Genomic DNA, 17,990 nt, shown 5'->3' on the forward strand with positions numbered 1-17,990 from the left:
TCACTCTTTCAGCCAATCATTCCACAATACGTAAGGCGTAGAATGATGACGTTCTTTCTTTTCTTTTTTTTTAACTAACGTTAGTGAAGGCTCCAAAATCACACTAGAGCAGTGGGATTTCTTTTTGAAGGGAAATAATATATGAATCTACTTATTTTAAACAGGAAAAATAAGAGTCAGTGTCAGACAAGAGAGTATCGGACACTGACATTCTCTTATGTATGCGAAAGTATGCATAAGTATACAAAAAATATTTTAATCAATATAACAAAGTACTTAATGTGCAATGTAAAATATTTACACTAATTACCCAATGCAGCTTTAAATTTAAATTTAAAAACTTTTAAATTAACTTACATTTTAAATGTTTAATTTATACAAAATGTGTATATTGAAATATATTAAAAGTGAAGTTAAAAGGACAAGAATATTTCATACACATAGATCAAGCAGGCATTTGAATTTGAATAAACAAACAAACAAAAATGCTACTGTTCAATGGTTTATTGTTAGACAACTGTCATGCTGAGCTTTTAAAATAACCTGTCACATCCTTCAGGCTTTAAATAAAAAGTGAAATTATGGCAACAATAACAATACAATGACCAATCAAACCTTAATGAGATTTTAAAGTGCATCCTAACCGTTGTTAAGAAATCCTAAATTCTTCAGTCTAGAATCAAAACATTGCTCTGGCCCTAATAGATAGAAACTTTGATTTACATTATATAAACACTGAGGGGAGTTTTTTCTTTCTTTCTTTTTTTTAATATCCTGCTAGCAAGATATTAGATAAATATATAAAAGTATTTTAAAATGACATCGTAATAAACAAGGACAAGCTTCAATTACAAATCTGATCTAGATACGATAACATTTTCTTGTATTGGTGTGTAAAATGGCAAATTTCAGATTTTATCATTCTTTTACACAATTGTTAGTTACATATGATTTAAAAATAATGTTTTTCTAAAGATGTCTGACTTCAAATGGAACTCACACATTTCTTCCATAGTATCACAATATATAACAGGATATAGTTATTCTTGGCGTTCTTTTTCTTATGACTATTATTAAACAGTATTTTAGAGAAATCATGAGTGAAACTAGCAAATTATTAATAATTAATCGTTATGTAAATGCTAACTCGTGCTCATCCAAATCCTCTGAAAACCACACCCCAAAAAACGCATTAATTACATTCTTTACAGCTTCGACATGTGGTCTTGGCACGGACCACACTAAGGCTGTTTCCTGTGAGAACATGATTTGTCTGGGAAGAGCTGCCTGCCAGATTTGGGGCTGGGACTGGTAATGGACAGAAGCTTCAGCCTTGAGCTGCCCAGCGGAGACTCTTCTGAAGTGGTTTGCTGGAGAGGAGATGACAGAATGTTATGCACATTCAGCCAAAAAACCTTTAGTATAGGACTTAAATTTCCAATAATATCACATGGACATTATATATTATACATTTTGAAAATAATTTGCAATGAATTTTATAATCTTAAATATAAAGATCTGACACATCATTCCATTAAAATGATTATTTCTGCATATTCAATTGAGTGTTTGATAATACATGGACATCTGTTTGCACTTTTTAGTTCATTGCTTTGCTGCATCTTATTTAATTTATAATATATTAGTGTAAATACATATTTCTTCATCATTGCACAATTATAATGTCATTGCACCAATGTACATGTGGCAAGTAAAGCTTATTGAGATCTTCATCTATTAAACAGTTAGCAATTATTATTTTTTTAATCACAGTTACATAATGACACATTTTTTGTTGATCATTTCCAGATGTTCTATTGCATCCATTACCTTTGGTTGTTTAGTTGGTGTAGAGCAGATGTCTACAGGGATAACCCGTTTAGAGCCCCTACTGCATTCATTCGAGGGAGAGCTGACCTCTTCTAACAATGGTGCATTATCAACATGATTGGATAATTCGAATGCATTTTCATTGTGCATTTTGCTTGGCTCATCGCAACTGTCCATAGGTGACCAAGAGTAAGTTTGAGTGAATGCTACATCATCTTGTAAACAGATATCGTTTGATGTTTGATGGCTTCGTTCATTTTGATCTTCATAGAGGTGGCGTATACATGAAGGTCTGGACAGCTTCGAGTGGTGGCGACTAGGGGTCTGCGAGGCCACTGGTGTAGACTGTGAAGGGCCGAAACCGTGGTTCACAGGAGTTTCTACTTGATTCTGACTGAAGGCAGACTGAGTCAACGAGACTTCAGGACATTGCTGGGAAACTACGTTCGTGACGAAGCGGCACAATCGTGTGTTACGGGGGATGATCCATCTCTTGATGGCTTCTTCTAGATCACGCTCTCTACCCACCACATAAACACGCTTCTGACCGCGTGTTACTGCAGTGTATACGTGCTGCCAGTTTTGAGCAGTGCTGTCTCCAAGAACGTACACAATAGTTTCGGCCTCTGAGCCCTAAAGTGAGAAAACAAAGAGCTGCATGAAGCTGAAACAAATGCTGATGTCAGGTGTGAATGGGGCCATAAATTAACAAAAAGGATCAGTACCTGAAAGGTGTGAATGGTTCTTGCCCAAGCATGGCGCAGTTTACACTCTCTCTGTAGCTCCCTGTAGCTACAAGTCACCACACATCCATTGTCATCATCTAGTGTCAGGAAGCGTATCATTTTACGTCCGTTTTCCTCATCCTCTTTAGTCACATCCTGTTATTGATGAACAATAACAATGGCAAGTTAAATTTATATATAATTACTCATGTACTTAAAACTAAGCATTTAGAATTTAAAAAGAATTTAAAAAAGACTTTTTCTATTTCTCCAGCCAGAATTTGGGGATTATTAAATGAAAACATATATAAATTGCTAAATAAATAATCAGTACATCTTTAATGAAGAAAATTTCCCCATTGCACAGTCGTTTTTTCTTCTCTTTCGTCTGTTCATTTTGTGTCTGATTTCCAGCATCATCATGGGAAGACCGAGCGCGGTCTTGTTCAGCTCTGGCAGTATCAGAGGAAGTCACTACTTCTTTCTTCTTCTCATGGTCTGTCACATAGCCATTCTTAGTGCAGCAAACTTTATCTTCTGGTTGAAAGTTCAATTTGTTTTTGGAAGTCCTGAAATGAATGAAACTGAATATTAACACCAAAATATTTGCTAAAAACATAACCTATAAAGGTCCTACTTATTTAGTTATAAGAAAAGGAATAACTTCTATTCACACACCTTGTAATATGTTTAGAATAATGTTTACAACAAAGCTCATTGATCAACTCGCAGTCCTTTCTGTGAACAGTAAGAACAGCAATTTTAGCCTCAGCGACAACATTTGCTGAAAAAGATTCTCAGCATAGTGTGACAAAGTGTAATCGGTCTTACCTTCTGAAAGCCACAAACTGTGACAATTTATGATCCTCCAGTCCAGGACCTTCCTGAAGTAAGAATGTAATGGCATCCTGGAGGTCTATGCAGCAAAATATGATTAAAAAAACTTCAAATACAGACATTTTGCCCATTATAGTGAATTCGTAACATTACACCTCATCCAATAATGTTCGTCAAGAGCTTTTGTTATTATAATTGCAATAAACTTGCACCAAAGTGCTTGTGGGGAGTGAAATGTATTGAAGATGGCTGTCTAGCTTCTGGATTGATTGACTGATGTCAACCCAAGGTGTCGAATGATTCACAGATGACAGGAAGTGTGTTTTCAGGAACTATCCTTTGAAATCCTGCAATATGCTAGACATACAGGAACCAATATGTGATCTAAATCTGTTTCTTTTGTTATTCTGATTGCACGGGCCGTCAGGTTCACACCTTTGATGCATGAGCAATTGATGTGCTTCTGAGGCACAGTCACAGTGTAATTACCACACATCATTCTACAGTCCCAGCTTATAAAAACAAAGTGTTATAAAAAGAATAAATGCACTGAAAAACATCCAACATGTTCACATTTTTCATAACTGCTCACTTACCAAATCCATCATTTTCACCACAGATTTGGACAAAAATGAACCTTTTGTCAGATGGCACTTTGGAAGGTCTCATCATGTTTACAGTGGCATCAAACTCCAGAGGACTGTAATGTTTTTTTATACCCATCTCTGAGATGCTGAAAGTTTATGGAAATAACAAAAGTATAATTAATAAAGGTTTGAGTCCATATTAAACAAACACACACACGGCAGTCTGTGAACCACAAAGGTAGTAAAAGGAGGAAGATTGTATTAATTTATATAACCCTATAAAACATTTAAGAATTCAAACTATCTGCTCACACTCCAGCGTTTCTGACGATGAGCTCAGACTCTGAACGATGGTTGGTCCGCATCTCAATGGCCCACCGGACCTTCCCGAGACCTGTAAACAGATCGTACAGTGTGTTTCCAGGCTCAATGCTGGGCAACTGTCTCACATCACCTGCAGAGACAGATAAATGTTTTTGCTTGTTTAATAGTAATACAAGAAGGTACTTAAGCTATAGAATAATGTTGCCAATAAAATGCATTGTAAATAAACCCTAAAAAAAAGTATTATGCACGCAATATGCCTTTACCCAAAAGGATGAACTTCTGGAGTTCTGCGTGTTTGGTAAGCATGCTGAGAATAGAGTGCAGGATCTGAACAGACACCAAGCTCCCCTCGTCGACCACCAGCACCCGCACCTTTGAGAACTTCCATGCCTCAGGATTTCCACTTCCATCTTTTTTTGTGTTCATGAAACTCCATAAAACCTAAAAGAATGGGGATTTTTTGTGTGTAATATATGTAACTAATACAAGGTATTTAAAGCAACTGAAACACGTTAAAACAGCAACAGTGCATTAACCATTAACAAACCTTGTACAAGTGTGATGTATGAAATGTTTTCTAAAGTTAAGTAAATGTAAATGCTGTTTAAATGTCAAGAAATATTAAGTAGTATTACGTTATGTACTGTATATGTAACATTATGTTATCAAATACAATGTTCCACTGTAAAAAAAAATTAATACAATAATTAACATTAAGTTCTGAAATTTTACGTAATGTTTATGGCATATAATGCTGCGAAATACTATGTAAAGTGGTTATGATTAAGTTAGTAAAGTTATATTATTATTAGTATTACTATATTATGACACTTTATCTAATATAATGTAAAGTTTAAGACATGTACCATCATTAAAATTTTATGCAGCTGTGAAATACAGTTATATGTAAAGTTGTTATGATATGTAGTGTAAATATATGTTAACTTGTGTTTATATTGTTATGTTGTGTACAATTGTTTATGTAACATTATGTTATGTTGCAGAAGAAATTAAGTCATGTAAAGTTATATCTAGTGTATTATTTTAATCCTTATGTTTGTATGTAATTTTTAAGTCATGTAAGGTTATATCAGGAAATTCGATGTAATGTAAAGTTATGTTATGTTACGCAGAGTCGCAGACTATACCTGGTGCATAGTATAAGCAGTGAAACCGGTTCTCTTGGTGAGAAGTGAAGCAGCTCTTCCTGTAGGAGCAGTGAGGAGAACCTCTACAGGCTTTTCATCACTGTCACTACTTTCATTATCTTTTTTCTCCTTGTGAACATCTGACAGCAGACCATTACTGGACCCCTGAGAGTCATTCTGAAAGTCCTCACAGGCCTTCAGCACCTCTTCTCTGTCACTTGTCTGTTGCTCCATGGCCGCCTTAAACACCAGGCTGACCACTGTGGTCTTCCCACAACCCCCCTTCCCACTGATCACAGTCACTGGGTTGGTGCACATCATTTCTGCTGCTCGCACTTGATCGGGGTCTAACTCTATAGTTGAGGGATCAATGTCAAAGTTAGTGGAGTCATTTGAGGAGTCTGAGTCTGAAGTTACACTTTCCTCCTTAATAGTGAGCTTTGTAATTTCATAGCACTGAGAAGAATCACATGTTGTAATTGCTCCATTGTGATGGACTGCGCTTGAAGTATCAGGCTGAGGAAACGCAAGATCCATGTGCTCAACCTTAACCTCCTGAACAATGTCATTTTGTGCTTCTGAAACTGACGTTTTTGCATCAGCCTTAGATTTCTTAGAGAGAGTCATACTGTGGTTTTCCCGGGCCTTCGCCCTTAATCTATCCAGTTGAGCTTCACGAAGAACCTCTCTCACATCCAAGTGGATCTTCCAGGGGTCTCCCTCAACAAGGCCCCTCAAGCATTCGGCAATGCCTTTCTCGTAGCCGAAGAGGTTCCGAAGTGCCACCCTGTCACCTTCTCTTTTAAGCACCCCCTGCTCCACAAGGAAACTTAAAGCTTCCCAGGTGCCCAGATGTCCCGTCTCATTCGATATATTCTTCTCCAGCAGCTCCCGGTCGGCGTATGTGCTACCAGTGGCTCTGCAGTGTCTTTTCAGTTCTGTATACAACAGCAAGGCATTACGTTGCAGCACCGGGATACTCCAAAATAAATGACAGAGCTTGAAGGCCTCCATTTGTGCTTCACACCGGACCAGACGTAATTCTTTAAACATGATCTGTTGAAAAATATTCATATTAAACAATAAAAAAAAAACAATGCAGGAAATAAAGTAAGCTTAAGATTTCAAACCAAACCATCAGAGTAGCCATCTTACATAATTGAAGCCCAGCTTCCATACATCAGTTTTAATGAGCTCCTCAAGTTTGGCCAATACATTTGTATCGCTTCCTTCTGTAGTTGTAGAATCATCTCGCTTAGAAGTTTTTGGCACGTGATCCATCCTTCCTTTGTTTATTATGTCCATAAACTGGCCTGGCAGCAATGTCGGTAAGTATTTCATGATTTCAGGGTACAAGCTGGCAACTCGAATGTGTGTCCAAGCCGCTGTTTTGATTAAAGTACATAGACATGATTATGATATCAGTATCACTTTTTCATATTCATTATACATGCAGAAATGTCTATTTAAGGTTCAGGCATCAGATTAAGCTCTAGAAAGTTACTTCAGGTCTGGTTGTGCCCAGGGTCTTCTGTGTCTTTGTTTTACGACAAAACATGTTTAGAATTTTTGCTAAATGTAATAATTCTACCAAAAATCACTTTACATGTGTCATACAAATTATATAAGCAAAAATGGTATACATTTCCAACCTGAGCGATTGACATTTGACTTGAGCTGTTTAGCCACAGGTTTATTCTCAGGAGATGAATCTTCAAAATCCTGCAGGACGTCCAGCACATTGCCAAGCTCCACACATCTGTCGTTGGGCAACCACTCCATAAACAAGTTAACAAAGTCAGGTTCTGCCTTACATGCTTTAAGAAAGAGAGACACAAGTGACCGGCCCTCTGTTCCCAGATCAGTACGGAGTCTGTAGGAGGGGAAGCCTTTAACAAAATTTTTGTGCCGGCCTTGGCGAATTGTACAGGTAACCTCCCACCAGGGGTCATGGAGGGGAAAACGGCCATCAACCTGATACATCTTATTACCGGCCATGAATGGAACTGCAAAAGAAAATGATAAGACATGCATGAGGCCTTTTGGTCCATAAACAAAGACTATATGTATATAAACAAAAATAATACAAGTGAGTTAATGTACAAATAAGCTTCATTATCTTCAAGAAGTGAGACAAAATGAAAGGTAGATTTTTACAGTATTTAGACATAACAATGTTGATTGTACTAAACGCTTTGTTATAGCAACATTATCTGTAATAAGATTAATTTTAACAGTGAAAACTGTAAACATGCGATTTTGTAACTAAATAACCTTTACATATAATTATGTTTTCTTGTAACAGGTAGACTGTAACAAAGGATACCTGTAACAAAGTAAATAAACAAATCCATCACTACTTGCAGGTCAGTGACGTGACATGCTTGTTTTGGTGTTCACAGGTTAACGTTACTCAAAATGTAAAGATTTATAATTTTACAATATAAGGAATTACAGTAACAATTTAAGAGAGGAAATTACAAATTAAGCAAACATGGCTGAAAGTGAAAAAAATGGCATACAAGATAAACATTACACGGGAAAAGGCATTATCAAAAACAAAATACAAAGAGTAACTTATAACATTTGTTATGTTTTATGATGAATACTTTTACCCCCAATTTAACACATAAAAAACGTCCATATGTAAACATTGATACTTTGTTTTCTTATTACAATGAAACAATATAAACACGGTTTACCTGCAACCGCGTAAAACGTAAACATGGTTAACATTACGTGACTTGCAAAGTAAACAATAAAAATATTTTGTGTTTTATCTATCCACAGCTATGTTTACTTGTTACACCTGTTTATTTTTTTCACCTTGTGATCATTTAACAATTAAACAACCAAGGGATAACAAATGTTAGTAAATGTGTTGTTTTACCTTCTTTTGACGCTACCACGGAAGATTTAAACATGTTTCCCCCAGATGAAACAGAATCCATCTCTTTCATGTCCAGAAACTCGGGCTGTGTTTCCTCTTCTTCATCTTCACTCTCAGAAACATCTTCTTGGTTTGACTGTACAGCGTGTCGTTCGGGCAAAATGTAACCAGTTATGGTTTTTAGTCCAGCGGTGGGACTTTGCAGCGCCATGTTTGAAGATTTCGGCAGTTCGCGGTTCAATTCTTGACTCGTTGACTGTAAACAAGTCACTACTTTGGCATTACGCCAAAATAAAAGTCCGATCAGTTTATTTGCAGCTTCCTGTCAATGGATTCACTAAACAAGTCAAAAATAAACAAAACTATCAGGCATAGTATTACAAAATAAAATGCATTTATTCAAGAGTATAGGGAAAAAATAATTTTCATTTTTATTTATTAATTGCATGCAAAACCTATTTTATAACATTATAAAAAAGGTTAAACAAAAACTAAATAAACCTATATTAAATTAATAATTCTATATGTAATTATTATCATTTTCTTTCTGGTCCCAAATGTAATCTTTCAAGCTCGATAAATCTGCAGTCAGCTACTTTTTATTTTATTTTACTTTTTTAATTTTTTTAACAAACCAAAGGGAGGATAAAAATAGCATAAAGATAACATGAACATCAAACTGCATGTAGATGTATTTTAAATGCGATTAACAAAGAAATCAACATAAATTATTTTAATCATTCTTAATATTGATTTATTGTTCATTGTAAATTGACAATTGTGCTGAAATGTTAGATGTGCACATCCAATTACATGCCATTCAGACAAAGTAATAATCAAAATAAAAAATAACATAAAAACATGCCATCAAAAACAGTTAGAATATGCAGTCAAAAGTAAAATAGGGAAGATGCAGAGCTGAGAACAAATACGTTATATTGTAATAAAAAGTATAATTCAAACTTAACAAACACACACGCACAAAATCTGATTACATGATTAATATTTGATATATTATAATATATTCATATACTAGGGTAAGACAGTGCCACATAATGTCAATAGTATAATCACTTATACAAACGCATTATTAAGACTACCTAATTTCAGAAAGTTAACAATAATAGAAATAAAATGTATTCTATCATTACTGAAAAAGAAATAGTGCAATCGTTTCTTTCAAATACAGCATATTTGTTTTAAAGTAAATATCCTGAGACTTTGTATTTGCACTGGTTTGAATTAGATCTTGAATTAGGAATCATCAGGGAATAATCAGCTCCTTGCTGTGATATTTGGGACTTCAGTTTCTGCTTTCCAATGGAGGCTCTTCTGAAGTGGTTTGCTAGAGCAAGAGTAGGCCATAGGTTAAAAAGAATATCAGTGTACTTTTGATCATTTACACATGTTTTACTCTGTCACCTTTATTAGTTCACTCTCTGACGCTTTGAGTCTGGACTGCAATCAGACTGAGTGAAAGAGTCCTCAAAATTTAGTTGGGCAACTATCTCCTTGACACGGCCACGCAGTCGTGTGTTACGAGGGGTGATCCTTTTCTCAATGGCTCTTGCTAGATCACGCTCTCTACCCACCACATACACACGCTTCTGACCGCGCGTCACCGCAGTGTATACGTGCTGCCAGTTTTGAACAAAGGTATTTCCAAGAACGTACACAATTGTTTCAGCCTCCGAGCCCTAAGGTGAAGACAAAACATGATTAGTTGCATGAAACTGAGACAGATGCTAATATTAGGTGTTCATTTTAAACAAAGATCATCCAGAGTGTATGTGTGAACTGTAGACCTGAAAGGTGTGAATGGTTCTTGCCCAAGCATGGCACAGTTTACACTCTTTCTGTAGTTCACTGTAGTTAGAAGTCACCACACGGCCGTTTTCATCATCTAGGGTCAAGTAGCGTCTTGTTTTGCATCTTGCTCCCATATCCTTGTCAATTACATCCTGGGTTTGGATGAAAAATATGATAAAAATGCACCAATCAAATTCATGTAATCATTCTAACTGCTCACAAATTGATGTCAGTTTACTTTAACACCACATATTTCAGATTAAAGACTTTTTAGTATTGTAAAAAAAAGCAAGACAATATCAAATCAAGGCATTTTCCCAAACACTTCACCGCTTTAATGAAGAAAATTTCCCCATTGCACATTCTTTCTTTTTTCACTTGCTTCTGTTCATTTTTTCTTTGGGTACTTGGAATATCTTGGGACGTTCCAGCAATATCATGTGCATGCTCTTCTTCCATGTTCTCATTATCTGCTTCTGAGATATAGCCATTTTTTGTGCAGCATACTTTATCCCCCACTTCAAAGTATATTTTATTTTCATGAGTCCTAACGGAAACAAAATAGGAATACAAACTGTTAAAAAGGGAACCAGTAAAGGTGATGAAATTGAAAGTAGTATGATTTTACTTACTTTGTAACATGATGTGAATAATGCTTGCAGCAAAGCTCATTGATCAACTGACAGTCCCTCCTTTAAGTAAAAGCAATAATTTTAGGTTACCATTTATTTGGGACTCAACTACATTTGTTGCAATGCAAGTTTTTGAGTTGTAAGTGACAGGAGGGCCAAACTGAGAGTTTTAAATATGGTTTGTGTCAAAATTGATCAAAATTGATCTTCTATGAGCAACATACTGTTTACATATGGTTCTTTCCAAGTTGTAGGTTTCCCTTTGAGAAACGAAGATGATTTCAATGTAAACATGAGAAGCAGCTTAAGGATATATATATATATATTTTGTTTTACCTTTGAATGAGATCTTACCTCATAAATGCCACAATCTGTGATGATTTATGATCTTCGAGACCAGGAGCTTCCTTGAGTAAGAATTTAAGGGCTTCCTGGAGCGCTAAGCAACCAAAATATATTTAAAATGCACATCAAATAAATATTAAAATTAGAGCTGTTTCTCTTTAATGATTAAACCAAACATTTCATTCTAATTATAACATGCAGGCCCGTTTCTAGCCAATTTGATGCCCAATGTAACATATATATATAGTATGTGTGTGTGTGTGTGTGTGTGTATTCAGACACCAGTTTCTAGTCACATTGAAATTGGTTGTCATAGTAATGACACTAATTTGTGGAGAATCAGCCCATTGTAAGTTACACAAATCTGAATGCATGATTTTTAAATTGACTGTTAATATAAAATTTTCAACACCTTGGTAAGGATGCATTTAACTTGACAAAGCGGTTTAATAAAGGATGTACTGATCTTTTGAACTGGCAAATTTCATTATAAAAGTCCACTGCTATGGAGGACGAAGCACGTCCTGATTTTGCCAAGTTCGATGTGTTCCTAGGTCAACATATTTTGTTGACCCTGGAACAACATTTTACTCCAAAAATATATTCTTAACCATATCCCTACACCTAAACCTAACCTTAACCATGAGTAATCCCTAAAATCAGAGGAAATTATAGATGAATGACACTGATGTACAAGCACCAAACACTGATTTTAAGCGTAAACTTCACAAAATCTATAAACTGGTTCTTCAAATCTGATTGGTTAATCACAATGTTGTTCCAGGGTCAACAACGATGTTGTCCCAGGAACATGTCTCACTTGGTAAAATCAGGTTCTGCAGAGGACGAAACCTGCAAAAACTAAAAATAAATAAATACCCAAATAATTATGGATTGATAAAATTACTTGTTACTAATTACTTGACAAAGAAAAATAGCAATTTTTATATATAATTTGACAGTTTAGTGAATAAATCATAAAAATCTAAAAAGTGTGCATCATAATTAAGACATATATGAACACTTTAAAGTTGCTATGAAATGGTTGTCCCTCTCTCATTAGCATGTTGCATATTTATTTATTTATTTACTTATTTATTGTTTTTGCAGGTTCTATCCTCCATACACTGCCTAAAAAATTCTGATTTTGTGCACTTTATTTACTGTGCCAATATTTTAAATTGGCCTTTGAACTTAGCTTTATTGCATAGCAAAGAAATAAAGTGTTACCTTGACAAAGCACTGACAGAGCGCACCTATCTAATGGCGTGGTTTGAGCACTCCAAATGCAAACTTTGCATGCAACCATCAAGCAGCAATTGACAGTGCTCTAATCCAATGTCATACAGGCCTTATTAGATTGATAGTAATCTAACTCAATAATGTTGGGGGATCCAGTGGGGGCAGCAGTCATATTTCAGGGTGACCATCCCACTCATTATCACAACCCTGCAAAATGTAGTGCGCTCATTGGCACTCCTTCAGCTGGTGGCACCCTAGGTGACCGCCTAGCTTGCCTATGCCTAGAAACAGCACTGATAACATGTCATAATGTAATTGTGTTGTAAAATGCTCACTTACCATCATCATTCTCACTGATTTGGACAAAAATGAAACTTTTGTCAGATGGCACTGTGGAGGGTGTTGTCATGTTTATGGTGGCATCAAACTCCACAGGATTGTAACGTCTTTTTTTTCCCATTTCTGAGATACTGAAAGATTTTGAATAAAAATATAACAACAATAACACTATGAGTATGAGTACTAGAATGTGAACTAACCTTGTATTAGGATTCAGCAAGAAATAGCATTAATATTTGTACCTACAGTGTACTTAAAGTCAAAAGCATTGGAGGATAAGGTAACTACATGGGTTAAGGTTAGATTTAGGGCTAGGTTCAGAGTTAGTGCATAGTTATTACCCAGTTATTGTAATTGTTATAATAAGTATATAGTATGTACATATGGAACAGGGCTGTAAAATAAAGTGCTTCCTTATTTTCTAATCAAAAGTATAGCGCTCAAACAATCTGCTCACAGTCCAGCGTTTCTGACGATGAGCTCAGACTCAGAACGATGGTTGGTCCGCATCTCAATAGCCCACCGGACCTTCCTGAAACCTTCAAACAGATCGTACAGTGTGTTTCCAGGCTCAATACTGGGCAACTGTCTCACATCTCCTGCAGACACAAAACAAAATAAATCAAATACAGCTGTTTATTTCCATTATTGAAATCTGATACACATGCAGTTTGCTCTTACCCAAGAAGATGAACTTCTGGAGTTCTGCGTGTTTGGTAAGCATGCTGAGAACAGAGTGAAGCATCTGAACAGACACCAAGCTCCCCTCGTCGACCACCAGCACCCGCACCTTCGAGAACTTCCATTCTTGAAGATTTCCATTTTCTTGTTTTTTTCTGTTCATGAAGCTCCATAAAACCTTAAAAAGATGAACACACAAAAAGGAACATCATGCAGGAGCCAAATTAACATTTATTTTACGGTACTTGTGCAATGTGGCTGTACCTGGTGCAAAGTATAAGCAGTGCAGCCGGTTCTTTTAGTAAGAACTGAAGTAGCTCTCCCTGTAGGAGCAGTGAGGAGAACTTCAATAGCAGGCTTTTCATCGCGGTCACTGTTTCTGGTCTGTTTCTCCATGGCCATCTTAAACACTAGACAGACCAATGTGGTCTTCCCACAACCCCCTTTCCCACTGATCACCGTCACCGGGTTGGCGCACATCATTTCTGCTGCTCGCACTTGATCCTCATCTAACTTTTTAGCAGAGTGATTTAAGTCATCATGAGCTCTTTGAAGAACCTTCCTCACATTCAAGTCGATCACCCAGGGTTCTCCCTCAATCAGGGCCCTCAAGCATTCAGCAATGCCTTTCTCATAGCTGAAGAAGTTGTGAAGTGCCACCTTCTTGTTCTCCAGTTTCAGCACATCATGCTTGTGAAGAAACGAGAACCCTGCGTCTTCAATTTTCCACTGTTGCATTTTCTCTAGCAGCATATTCTGTTCAATGTATGTGCTGCCAGTGTCTCTGCAGTAGTCTTTGAGTTTAGCATACAATTCTAAGCCGTTACGCTGCTCCCCAGTCATTCGGCTGAGCAAATTACAAACCTTGAAAGCTTCAAGCTTTGCTTCACATCTGATCATATGGAATTCTCTAAACATGATCTGTCAGAAAACATGACAACATTGAGACAACAACCTGATAAAGAATATGCAAAATAATAATAATAATAATAATAATACTTATAAAAAATGTTTCAGCAAAATCCAAAAACTAGAGAAGGAAAGCTATGTCTGAAAGTGAACTGTTTTAAAAGCTTAAAGTTTGAATAGATGGACAAGTAGAACAGGCTGAAGGACTGAGGTGGATGAAGAGGTTAAAGACAAAAGAAAAAAAAACAGATTTGTGCTTACATAGTGAAAGCCCAACTTCCAAACATCAGTCTTTATTAACTGCTCCAGTTTTTCCAATACGTGCGTGTTAGTCTGCTGCTCCGGAGTTTCTTCAGTGGTATCCCGTGAGTTTTTCATCTTTCCATTGCTTATTATGTCCATAAACTGGCCTGGTAACAATGTTGGCAAGTATTTCATGATTTGAGGGTATTTTCTGGCAACTATCACATGTGTCCAAGCAACTGTTTTTCAGGACAAAATGACAAACAACAAGCACAGTAATATCATCTTTAACAGTCATGTCAGATACGAAATCAACAAAGAACCGATTTGTGTAAAAATCACTAATGACAGGATGTTTATATAACAATCTAACTAAAGATACACTAATCATTTGAAAGGAGTGTAATAAATATACCAATTCATCTTTATATAACATCACTAAAATATATTTTAATATACAAAAACTACTCTGATCACATTTTAATTTATATTCATACAAACATTTTGCCTTGTCTATCTTTCACATTCTAATGATACTTTGAGTCTTTATTTTACAATACATTTTTTTGTAAAATTCGTAACAAAATATTCTCTTATATCCACCTTATTTTTTCTATAAGAGTAGACGCAGTCATTTGTAAATTTTATGGGTCTGGCTTCCGGTCTCATCTGTGCCAGCTATTGTTAGCTGTACAAAACAGCTTGTTTTGCTGCTTACAAATTGTTGTGCCTTTCCATGTTATTTTAATGCTTTAACTTAATTATGAACACACTGGTTTGTAGTGCAAATAGCACTCTCGTTATTTCCCTATAGTGGCTAATGAAGTCTTGCCCATCAGCTTACTTCAGCATCGAACAGTAAGGTGGATAGATCACTTCAAATACAATCTACTAACTTACTTAAGCAAACATTGGAGCGGTCCTTCAATAAGCTACTGAAAGGGCTAAATTGTTAAAATTATTTTTGAAAAATATGTGACGAGTGGTCCAACCTGAGTTCATGAGATTTGACTTGAGCTCTTGAGCCGCAGCTTTATGATTTAGTGCTGAATCTTCAAAATCCTGCAGGACATCCAGCACATTGATAAGCTCCACCACGTTTTTGGACAAAAATTTCATAAAGTCTGTAACAAACCCAGGTTTTGCACCACATGCTTTAAGAAAAAGAGGCACAAGGGAATGGTCCTCTGAGTCTGAACTCAGATTTGTGCGGACACTGTAGGAGGGATAGCTGGAGGGGATGGTAGAAAACTTGTGCTTATTGACACGGCGAACTGTGCAGGTTACCTCCCACCATGGATCACAAAGGTGAAAACGGCCCTTAACCTTGTATGGCTCAATCTCATTATTAGCCATGAATGACACTGCAAAAGATAAAAAATATGTAATGGCCAAACTTAGTCTCTCTCTTTCAGGAATGAGAAGCAACAGTGGCATACAGTAATTTAACATCTAACAATGTAAAGTTTGTAACTTTTACCTGTAAAAAGTGTACACTAAATATAATACATTATGGTAGACAAACTAAGCATTTGCCTAGGGCACCACCAAACTGTTTTATTGATCAATTCGCGATACAGCTGTGACAAGAAGTTTCCGTCCGAGTGTGTGCGCATCCATAGATTACATTAACCCTTTTGAAACAAAAATATATTGCAGTATATTGGAAAATATCATGTAATATATTAGACATATATTCTTATATATATTTATTTTTTCCAATATATTGCAATATATTGAAAGCGGCAATCATTTGTATATTTTGCAATATATTATATAATATATGTATCATCAATTTATTACTAAATGTATTCAAATATATAAAATATTAGAAAATAAAAAGGGAAAATAATATATTACAATACATCACAATATATTTTAAGAAATATATTGGTAAATATATTTTTCTTTCGTAAGGGAAAAAGGTGGAAGACATGGAAATAGTTTGCCATTTTTACCCTATTGTTTGTTTTATTTATTTGCTCAATGTCTTTTGAGATTTTGTTTCTCTTACTGTTGTAGATAGCCCATAGCGGGAAAAAAATATCTATTGTGTTTGGGCCCACTGACCGAGCGAACAGGTGCCCAGAATGCTTGCGTAAAATATGGCCCTGTGTGCGCACGGTTGACCGGTGTCCTGACATTTTATCCTACCCTGTCAGATTTTCCTACGCGGGTTTACTGCGCACGCGCACATCAATATCGCGTCCTTTGTCTCATGCTAAACAACGATATTTAATGTATCTGCATTACTGTAAGGGTAGGTTTAGGGCTGGGGTAGTTGTAGACTTTAATAAAAACGCAATCTAATTGGTAGAAAATAATATTTATTGTTGCTTTCCTGTAACTGTATCCCTTTTAGCTACAACCGCGAATATAACACATAATTACTGTATTTGCAGTACTGTAAGGGTATGATTAGGGTTGTGGTAGGTGTAGATGTTAATAAACCATAACTTTACAGTAGAATTTTCGTTGTGGAATTGTACTACCCACTGTTTTGGTGGGAGGTAGGAAAATCTGACAGCGTAGGACAAATCGACAGAACACCGGGACTAACTACTAGATATTATTTAGTTATGTAACCGATTTTAAAACAATTCTGGCAGGCGAAACCACCACACATTTATGATGTTACTATGACAGTCGAAAGACTTCAGACAAAAGACTGCAATGTGACTATTTAATTTAGCCAAAAATGTAGTTAGGAGATAAATGGGTTAAACAGCAATAGCTGCTTTGAAAGTTGGCCTGTTTATTAGTAAACCTAATAGGCCCATACCTTCTTTGGAAGCAGGTACGGAGAACTTAAACACTTTTCCTCCGGATGATACCGAGTTCACCTCCTTCATGTCCAAAAATTCTGTCTGTATTTCCTCTTCTTCATCTTCGTTTTCTACATCATCATCCTCCTTGTTTGCTAGAATGTAACCAGTTATGGTTTGTACTTTAATACTTCGCGACATATCTGACTCAGATCTGCGCCACCGCACAGCCAAATATTCCCAAACTAAGTCTCCGTAAAGTTTCACTTGTTTCTTTAATTATGGATAGAACATTTTACATTATTTTTATAACTTGTACGTACATAGATTAGATCAAATCAGAAGCCCATTGTCTCTCTCAATTAATCCAGTCGTCAAAAACAAATTTACAGAGAGCTTCGCTGAAGCATGGAGATTTGTGGGCTTTATGAGGAAGTGTGAACAAGGGGAAGTGTTTCTGACGTGGTGTGAGATAAATATACGAATTATAAAGAAGTAACAGGCTAAAATATTATCTACACCCTTCAGAGTGACAGTTGTTGCAGGTCTGTGTAAGATATATTGTGGTTAATATTTGCAATAATTTTTGCAGCATCCACACATCCACATTTTATCTCCTTGTTAATGTTAAAAACTCAGTTTGTAAATAAACCATGTATGTACATAAGCAGATAAATATAA

The 17,990-nt window shown here is 36.0% G+C and overlaps 2 protein-coding genes across 2 annotated transcripts; both read right to left on the reverse strand.

Annotated features, from left to right (window-relative positions):
* Positions 1-502: 502 nt before the first annotated feature.
* LOC113063941 (DNA helicase B-like) lies at positions 503-8,610 on the reverse strand. Its single transcript, XM_026234414.1, has 13 exons — positions 8,345-8,610; positions 7,107-7,460; positions 6,610-6,839; positions 5,455-6,510; positions 4,570-4,747; positions 4,292-4,433; positions 3,989-4,125; positions 3,387-3,471; positions 3,234-3,293; positions 2,890-3,124; positions 2,556-2,711; positions 1,831-2,463; positions 503-1,370 (listed from the first exon to the last, which is right to left on the reverse strand). Exons 1-13 carry the CDS (start codon positions 8,553-8,555, stop codon positions 1,242-1,244), a joined length of 3,606 nt encoding a protein of 1,201 aa, XP_026090199.1. The 5' UTR covers positions 8,556-8,610; the 3' UTR covers positions 503-1,241.
* A 499-nt stretch (positions 8,611-9,109) lies between these two features.
* LOC113063951 (DNA helicase B-like) lies at positions 9,110-17,982 on the reverse strand. Its single transcript, XM_026234422.1, has 13 exons — positions 17,327-17,982; positions 15,537-15,908; positions 14,563-14,783; positions 13,657-14,313; positions 13,393-13,570; positions 13,169-13,310; positions 12,712-12,842; positions 11,140-11,224; positions 10,786-10,845; positions 10,484-10,700; positions 10,150-10,305; positions 9,767-10,041; positions 9,110-9,689 (listed from the first exon to the last, which is right to left on the reverse strand). Exons 1-12 carry the CDS (start codon positions 17,508-17,510, stop codon positions 9,772-9,774), a joined length of 2,673 nt encoding a protein of 890 aa, XP_026090207.1. The 5' UTR covers positions 17,511-17,982; the 3' UTR covers positions 9,110-9,689; positions 9,767-9,771.
* Positions 17,983-17,990: the final 8 nt, after the last annotated feature.

Source organism: Carassius auratus, chromosome 4 (assembly GCF_003368295.1).
Source record: "Carassius auratus strain Wakin chromosome 4, ASM336829v1, whole genome shotgun sequence".
NCBI lineage: Eukaryota > Metazoa > Chordata > Actinopteri > Cypriniformes > Cyprinidae > Carassius > Carassius auratus.